This window comes from Cottoperca gobio, chromosome 14 (genome assembly GCF_900634415.1).
Source record: "Cottoperca gobio chromosome 14, fCotGob3.1, whole genome shotgun sequence".
Classification (NCBI taxonomy): domain Eukaryota; kingdom Metazoa; phylum Chordata; class Actinopteri; order Perciformes; family Bovichtidae; genus Cottoperca; species Cottoperca gobio.
The window spans coordinates 25,650,371-25,659,470 of NC_041368.1; the positions used below are offsets into that span (position 1 = coordinate 25,650,371).

The 9,100-nt window shown below is 41.4% G+C and overlaps 1 protein-coding gene across 3 annotated transcripts in view; it reads left to right on the forward strand.

The window, feature by feature from the left end:
- The window catches only part of LOC115019444 (platelet-derived growth factor receptor beta-like), a 19,690-nt gene extending 12,900 nt beyond the window's left edge, over window positions 1–6,790 (forward strand). For all 3 annotated transcript variants that reach the window (XM_029449007.1, XM_029449009.1, XM_029449008.1), the window contains 14 exons: window positions 55–149; window positions 496–628; window positions 1,298–1,402; window positions 1,584–1,688; window positions 2,295–2,397; window positions 2,602–2,723; window positions 3,364–3,479; window positions 3,871–3,993; window positions 4,076–4,187; window positions 4,472–4,571; window positions 4,846–4,951; window positions 5,304–5,421; window positions 5,538–5,664; window positions 5,984–6,790. In XM_029449007.1, coding sequence (XP_029304867.1) covers window positions 55–149; window positions 496–628; window positions 1,298–1,402; window positions 1,584–1,688; window positions 2,295–2,397; window positions 2,602–2,723; window positions 3,364–3,479; window positions 3,871–3,993; window positions 4,076–4,187; window positions 4,472–4,571; window positions 4,846–4,951; window positions 5,304–5,421; window positions 5,538–5,664; window positions 5,984–6,068 — 1,550 coding nt within the window. In that variant the 3' untranslated portion in view covers window positions 6,069–6,790. The remainder of the gene's footprint in view (window positions 1–54; window positions 150–495; window positions 629–1,297; window positions 1,403–1,583; window positions 1,689–2,294; window positions 2,398–2,601; window positions 2,724–3,363; window positions 3,480–3,870; window positions 3,994–4,075; window positions 4,188–4,471; window positions 4,572–4,845; window positions 4,952–5,303; window positions 5,422–5,537; window positions 5,665–5,983) is intronic.
- The last annotated feature ends 2,310 nt before the right edge of the window (window positions 6,791–9,100 follow it).

Genomic DNA, 9,100 nt, shown 5'->3' on the forward strand with positions numbered 1-9,100 from the left:
CTCTATCTCTGCCTGTATGTCTGTCTGCTTGTCTGACTCTCTGCCTGTCTCCAGCTCTGCTGTCTCAGGTCGCAGTGCTGGCAGCAGTTCTGGTTCTGGTCGTCATTGCCGTCGTCTTCCTGATTATCCTCATCGTCCTCTGGAGAAAAGTCAGTATTGAGTGTACAACTATTACTAGTATTATTAGTACGAGTGTTACAACTATTACTAGTATCATTAGTACTAGTGTTACAAGTATTACTAGTATTATTAGTACTAGTGTTACAAGTATTACTAGTATTATTAGTACTAGTGTTATTAGTAATATTAGTATAAGGATTATTAGTACTAGTATTAGTGGTAATAGTATTTATATTAGTATATCAGTATTATTAATATTGGTATTATTAGTATTAGTATGAATAATATTATTAGTATTATCAGTACTAGTATTATTATTATTATTATTATTATTATTATTCATCAGCATCTTTTATTTGTGTGACTGTCTCTCAGAAACCTCGGTATGAAGTCCGCTGGAAGGTGATCGAGTCAGTGAGTCCTGACGGACAGCAGTACACCTTCCTCGACCCCGCACACCTGCCCTACAACTTCACCTGGGAAGTCCCCCGAGACAACGTAGTACTAGGTAATACTCTGAGGACACGTGGGACGATTTAATCCCTGAGACAACATGGAGGAAAATAGGAAAATACAAAACTAACCCTAATTTAATCCTAAACCAATCCTGACTTAATCCTAAAAATGAATGTAGTGAAGAAACTTTCCCCTTTCGTCCGTTCCCTACCAAGCAGAACGCTTTCCGTCAGACCGTCGGTTCCCCGACATGTGATTTTTTAAATCAGCATCTATCAGCGTAATGGCACGCCGGGAAGGACTTTTGGCACACGGCCCATAACCTCGAAGGCATATAAAATAATAACATAATTAGTTTGGGGTGTCAGGGTTTCCAAAGGTAAGGCCTATAAATACTTGTAAATAATGTATCATCATGAAACTGAATTTATCTTTACGTTTGACCTGGTTCCACCTACAAAGATCCTCCTGAAACATGACAGCAGATGTGTTTCATGCAAATTTCAGGCTATTTCATCCATTTTCTGAAAAAATATGCACATTTAATAATTATATAATGATAATAATAATTTAATATTTGAGTTAACATGTTTCCCATGTAAATGTGTAAATGTAACAGAAAAGCATCAAACTTTCAGTGTGACATCAAAACAGACTCACAAAAACATTCAAATATTCTCAATCTGTCTGTCTGTCTGTCTGTCTGTCTGCCTGTCTCCAGGTCAGGTGTTGGGTTCAGGGGCCTTCGGTCGTGTTGTTGAGGCGTCCGTCTCTGATCTGCTTCACTCTCATTCTACAACTAAAGTGGCCGTCAAGATGGTCAAACGTACGTACCTCTGCCTGTCTGTCTGTCTGTCTGTCTGTCTGTGTCTGTGTGTTTGTCTGTGATACCTACTGTGCTTGATTATCGATATTGTAACATCAGGCCTGAAATCAATAACATGAGATATTGTGTGTGTGTGTGCGTGTGTGTGTGTGTGTGTGTGTGTGTGTGTGTGTGTGTTCAGCCAGCAGCGGTGCGGTTCAGTCTCTGATGTCGGAGTTGAAGGTTATGGTTCACCTCGGTCCTCACCTGAACGTCGTCAACCTGCTGGGAGCGTGCACGAGAGGAGGTGTGCACTTTAATCCTGATTTAAACAATCAATGAAATGTTTGGGATGCTGAGTAACAACATCTGGGACACGATGTGTGCAGTTAGAGAGGCAGTGGAGAGCTCAGTCGAAGCAGAATAACTGAGCCAGCCCTAACTTTGAGCTTTATCAGAGAGGAAAGTCTTGAGTTGACTCTTAAATGTGGAGCCCCAACACAAACTGGAACACTTAATCTTAAACTAATCCTATAATCCTGATCTAATCCCGATTTAATCCTAAACTAATCCTAATTTAATTCTAAACTTGCTTTGGGGATACCCGCCCATTCATGGGTTAGTGAAAAACAGGCCCCGAAATGTCTTACATCAGTTTCCAAATAATTACTTTTCAGACTTTTTCCAAATAGCAGCATTTCCCACCTTGTCCACCAGAGAGGGTTAGGGTTAGGGCAGGCTAAGGACAATCAGGACAAACAGGAAACTTTCAGAGAAACAGACGAGTTTCATATGTTGTTCAGATTGGAGATTTCTTTTATTTCTACACCTTGAAATTTTAGTATGTTGTTGTCTGTCTGTCTGTCTGTCTGTCTGTCTGTCTGTCTGTCTGTCTACCTGTCTGTCTATCGAGGTCCTGTCTATCTGATCACTGAGTTCTGTCGTCATGGAGACCTGGTGAACTACCTGCAGAGGAACAAACACACCTTTCTTCAGAGCGACACACACACCAAGAGGTCAACACTCACACACACACACGCACACGTACGCAAGCACGCATGCACGCACGCAAGCACGCACACGCACACACACACACGCACACACACACACACAAAAACACACACACACACACACACACACACACACACACACACACACACACACACACACACACACCTGTCTCTCTCTTTTTGTCTTTTGTAACTTCTGTCTCTCTGCAGTGATGGGGACGGAGGCTACATGGACATGAATAAAGAGGAGAGCGTTCATTACGTCGCCATGAAGGAGCTCAGCTATGCCGACATCGAACCCGCGGTGTACGAGGCGCCTTACACAGCGGCAGGTGAAACACGGAGTACACTGTGTGCAATAATATGTCTCGCCCTCTGAACCCAGAGCAGTTTGATGTTCCTCTCTGATATTTAATGTCCTGCAGCTCTACAGCACCGTCATGGCTAGAAGTAGAAATGTGTTTTGTGAAGTACGACAGGTATAATGTCTCAGGCTTACCTTAAACCAGCCCCTGGTGATGCTGCTGTCGGGTTACAGCCTCTCTGCTCGCTGGAAACAGTTTCCTCTTCACTACAAGTCTCTCTGAACCTTTGTCCTCAGTCTCAGTCGACTCAGTCGTGGCTTCACAATTGTGCTGAGAAGCAGAATGTAATGTTTTTACAGGACCCGGTTAGTGCTCACTCTGTATTTTTGGAGAAATTTGAAATGAGATATTTAGAATAAAGTGATTTTGATTAAGTAATATCACTATTTTAAGCTGAAACGTGCTTCAAGCATGATTCATGCATACATGAACGTCGACGTGGTGAACCTCAGACGATGATTTCTGTTTTAAAGTTTCTGATAAATGTCGTAATTTGGGCGTTTTTCTAAAAAAAAACGCCGGTGGGCTTTGGTGTTCAGAGGGTTGATCTGAAATTTTTAATTAATCTTTACTTTCGTCTTTAATAATAATTCTGATTGTGTTCCAGGCCAGCAGGAGGCGCCGTCTGTTGTTCTCAGCGACTCTCCTCTCCTCACGCTCAGCGACCTCCTCAGTTTCTCCTTCCAGATCTCTCAGGCCATGGACTTCCTCTCCTTCAGAAACGTACGATCACTCAGCAACATTAAACTAAAATCAAAAATCAAAAAACACCAAATCTATGACCTTCACTCGACCACTGTAAGGCAGCTGACCTTTGACGTTAGAAGGTAGAGTCTCTTCTACTAATACCTCGGCACATTACGTTATGAAAAGTTGACTCTTAATGTGAATGTTGTTAATCTTTTGGAAGCTTTTGTGTTTTCATGAGACAACGGTGATGTGATTTACATGCAGCTTCATCTCTACTTAAACTGGACTCTGCATCACGCTGCATTACGTTTCGTAACAAATGCATTGCATACGACTCTTTAGAATGTCCCTCTCTGTACCAGAGGAGACAAATCTTGTATCTCAATGTGACCTTCTGGCTAAATGAATGAATATTGTCCGTCAGTGTGTCCACAGAGACCTGGCAGCGAGGAATGTCCTGGTGTGTGAGGGGAAGCTGGTGAAGATCTGTGACTTTGGTTTGGCCAGAGATCTGATGAAGGACCAGGATTACATCGCCAGAGGAAACGTCAGTTACCACATCAATTAACTTTAACATCAAATAATACTTGAGCTGAAAAACTCCTTTAATTCATGTTTTTAATTTTCAGAGCTTCCTGCCGGTGAAGTGGATGCCTCCAGAGAGTATTTTTCAAAACACTTACAGCTCTCAGAGCGACGTCTGGTCCTACGGAGTCGTACTGTGGGAGATCTTCTCTCTGGGTAAACCGCTCTAAACCAGTGTAGAAATACTGGAAAAATGTCAAAACTAATTGTGAAAATGTCTGAAATATGTGTAAAAGGTTTCTGTGAAAGAAAGTGAACTTTTTTGGTAAAATGTGTAAAAAGAAATCTGGGAAATAAGTGAAAAATGTCTGAAGAATATGTAAAAGAAATGTCCGAGATAAAAAGTGAAAAATATCCCATAAATGTGCAATAAATCTTCTTCTAAACCAATATATTTCAACTCACCATTCTGTCCAATATAAATCTTTTTAATGTCCCAGGTGGGAGCCCGTACCCCGACCTCCCGATGACACAGGAGTTTTACTCGTCTCTGAAGAGAGGATACAGGATGAGCCGACCCAACCACGCTCCTCACAACATGTACGACTAAACTCACTTTCACTTCTCTGGCTGCATGCAGGACAACGTTTAAATACATGCGCCTGTTTGTTTTTTTGTCGTAAAGTCGTAAACCAAGAGCAGCATAACTAGGGCAGGTTCAAGGCAAGCCTGAGCCAGCCCTAACTATAAGCTTTATCAGAGAGGAGATTTGTAAGCCTTTAGCAGCATAACTAGGGGCTGCTTTCCGCAGAAACGACACTTTGTCCTGAGATGAGTTAATGTTGATGATATTTTCATGTTTCTCTGTCTTCAGCTATGACCTGATGAAGCAGTGTTGGGAGGAGAAACCTCAGTCCAGACCGTCTTTCTCCTCATTGGTCGTCTCCGTGGGCAACATGTTGACTGACGACTACCAAAAGGTAACAAATTACTAAATTATTAGTCTCTGAGAAAGAAGAAATAGATTCAAACTGATTAAAGGGGACATGTTATGCTCATTTTCAGGTTCATATTTTCTACTCAAACATGTTTACATGCTTTAATGTCAAATAGATTATTTTTGTCTTACTGTCCGTCTGAATATACCTGTAGTCTCCCTTTGTCTGAATGCTCTGTTTTAGCCGGGCCTCTTTGAGTCTCTTTAAGCTGGGCCATCAGGGGCCATCGGACCACCGGGGGCCGGTTATTGTGGAACCCTGCTTTAGTCCTTCCGCTTCCACTGACACCTCAAGTCCTTACAGCAGCGTTACATCAATTCCTGTTTTGTTGCAGCGTTACCTCCAGCTGACCGATGACTTCCTGAAAGGTGAAAGTCCAGCTGTTGTTCGATCCAGACCAAGTCCATCCGGAGCTGCTGGAGATCAGACGGACGAACAGACGGACACAAACGGCAAGAAATACAGATCACTGCATTGTATTGATCGTTTTGTAGATTCTTTAATTGATTCTTTCAAATCTCAAAAAAGCTAAACCCACGTACCCCCGCCCCCTGCGTATTTTTCACAGGAAGCCCTGCCCCTCACCTGTTGGAGGCTGGGCCAGAAGAGGCAGGCCCCTTCCACGGTACTTGCATTATCCCCATCACTGAAATCATCATAGAAACCAGCGGCGACGCTGCGCTGGACGCAGTCAGGTACCAATGACATATTTATTAGGGCTGTCAAGTGATTAAAAAAATGTATCAGAGCTGACACGTGCAGACCACCAGGCTACAACACCAACAAGACAAAAACATAAAACAGTTTATCATCGTTTAGGGAGACATTCAGATTCTTCTAGACCTTCAGCCATTTTTCTGATTATTCCAACGTAACATGAAGGTTGCAACATTAACGACAGTGAATATATTTAAATATATATATATATATATATATATATATATATATATATATATATATATATATTTATATATATTTACATATGTATAATGATGGCGTTTTCTCGTTCTGCAGCCCTCAGCTATTGGAGTCTCAGGACACACCAGGAGCACAGGAAATGACATCAGCTGCTGAGGAAGAGGAGGAGAGCTGCCTGTGAAGGTCTCAGCTGCCTTACAGACAGGATGGAGGGCTTAAGTAAACCAAATATCCACCATTGTGCTCCTGCCAGGAACTACCGAGATTTGTAAAAACCCAAACAGCACCATCATTACCTGCTATCAGCTTGATTTCACCCTCGGTGCTGACTGTCAGGCTGCCAAACCAGAAGTGCTTTGAAACAGTTTAAAAATAAATGTTTACGTTTTGAATTATTATTTTCATAAATCGTCTCAACAAACAAGAAACAGAAATATGCCTGCAGCAGGTCCTGAATCAGAATCCTAACTTTATAATATCCAGCTTCATATTCTTCATTTACTTTTATCAAACTATCTATCTTACTTTGTATTATTCAGAAGTGTCTGTGTATATCTGTGTTATAAACTGTATTATAACAACCTGTATAATAATCAGTATTATTACATATTATTATTATATTACATATTAGTATTATACATATCATAACCTGTATGATAATCAGTATTATTACAGTTGATTATATACATAATATAATCATCTGTAATAATACTGACCCCTACTAACCCAGGTTATTATAAATATAATAATCTGTAATATAATACAGATTGACTTGATCTGATTCATGTCAGAACTGAAACTTTTTATTAAAATAAATATCTAAATAAAGTCCAGTTTTCAGTTTCTTTTAAAACTTATGAGTTTATGAATATAAACCTTGTAATAAATTAAATACGATATGTTTGTGAACTGTAAGTGAAATTGATTGTTCATCATCTTTGTCACCTTACAAAGAAATATTTCAGATTTAAAAACATGTTTTAAACCAATTTATTATCAACTTTTTAATAATAAACCCATGAATTTTTATGAATAAATAATCTACATTAATATCTGAATTATTACCATTAATCCACCATTTAACCCAAGCCGAGTTAATAATAATAACTTTTATTTATTTACTTACATTTCTTTCGCCATCACATTGTATGTGTTTTTCACTTTATTTATTTAGTTTTTGTAACATAAACATGTTATTAATGTCTTATAACTCATATGAAGCATTATTAAAGTAGTTTTATTAAAGTTATGATAAGGAAGGAATATTATAGATATATTATGATATAATAGATATTTTTTTATGTGAAGATAAATCAGATGCTCGACATTAATAAATAATGATAAATTAAGGAAAAGCATCACTACAATGAGAAATATATTAATAATAATAAGATATATAATAATTAGATATATAATAATTATAAATATACACCTAATATTACAAATGATTTGTAATATTAGGTGTATATTTATAATAGGTGTATATATATAAATATATATATATACAACTGGCTCCTTTCAACTGTGACGGCCCCTGCTAAACCTGTCTTGTGTCAGTCACTGTGTTGTATCTGTTTAAAGTGTCAGTGGAGCTGATGGCAGTATTCGGTTTGATCTGGAGCACCGGGGCGCAGCGCACCTCAGGACCATAAAAGGCCAGCATCCGCGATGCTGCTCTCTCTCCCTGCCTGAGCCAAGAGACCCCGTTGTTTTGGCGTTGTCTTTTGTTTGCATACCTTGCTGCGCAAGTTATGTCTTTGTTTACAAATAAATCCCTTATATATTTTAACCTTTGGTGTCCTTATCGTCTGTTTGTCCTGCCCTAGAGCTGTGGTTGTAACACAACGCAAAGGAGCGGCGGCTCTACTCCGAGTCTCTCACGGATGGCTGAGCTTCTCACCCTATCTCTAAGCCTTCATGACCATAGGTGAGGGTAGGAATGAACCGGTAGATCGAGAGCTTTGCCTTCTGGCTCAGCTCTCTTTTCGTCACAACGGTGCAGTAAAGCGACTGCAATACCGCCCCCGCTGCTCCGATTCTCCGGCCAATCTCACACTCCATCGTCCCCTCACTCGCGAACAAGACCCCGAGGTACTTGAACTCCTTCACTTGGGGTAAGGTCTCATTCTCTTCCTGGAGTAGGCAATCCACCACTTTTCTGCTGAGAGACATGGCCTCAGATTTTGAGGTGCTGATCCTCATCCCAACCGCTTCAAACTCGGCTGCGAACCGATCCAGTGACTGTTGAAGGTCACAGAGTGTTGATGCCATCAGGACCACATCATCTGCAAAGAGCGGCGATGAGATCCTCATGCCAATGAACTAAAACCCCTCTCCTTCACCACTACGCCTCGATATCCTGTCCATGAAAATCACAAACAGGATTGGTGATAAAGCGCAGCCCTGGCGGAGGCCAACATTCACTGGGAACGAGTCCGACTTACTGCCGAGTATCAGGACACAACTCTCGCTTTGGGCGTACAGGGATTGGATGGCCCTCAGAAGTGACCCCCTCACCCCATACTCCCGCAGCACCTCCCACAGTATCACCCGGGGGACCCGGTCATACGCCTTCACGTAGACCGGATGGGCGTACTCCCAGGCCATCCATGGGTTACCCATCCATGAGAGACTCAGAGTAGAGCTGCTGTTCCTTTACGTTGAAAAGAGCCAGTTGAGGTGGTTTGGGCATCTAGTAAGGATGCAACCTCAGCGCCTCCCTAGGGAGGTGTTCCAGGCACGTCCAGCTGGGAGGAGACCCCGGGGAAGACCCAGGACTCGGTGGAGAGATTATATCTCCTCACTGGCCTGGGAACACCTCGGGATCCCCCAGTCGGAGCTGGAGGATGTGGCCCGGAGAAGGGAAGATTGGGGTTCCTTACTGGAGCTGCTGCCCCCATGACCCGATCCCGGATAAGCGGTAGACGATGGATGGATGGATGGATTTAGATACTTCCTCAAATGTATTTTCCCGTGGTTGTGCCATGCATTAATTTAATCACCAAACCGGCGGGCCAGTTATGACAGACATATGATATTCTCTGCCTTGAGTTTGACACCCGTGCAGTAAACACTGAAACGTGCACATAAATGAGATAAATAACGTAAGCTTTTAGTTTATTTAATAAAAGAGCGCCTGTTCAATGAAACTCTGATACCGCTACTAGTACTCAGAGACGTTTTATTCTTGAAAAATGCTTGCATTAAGTTGCA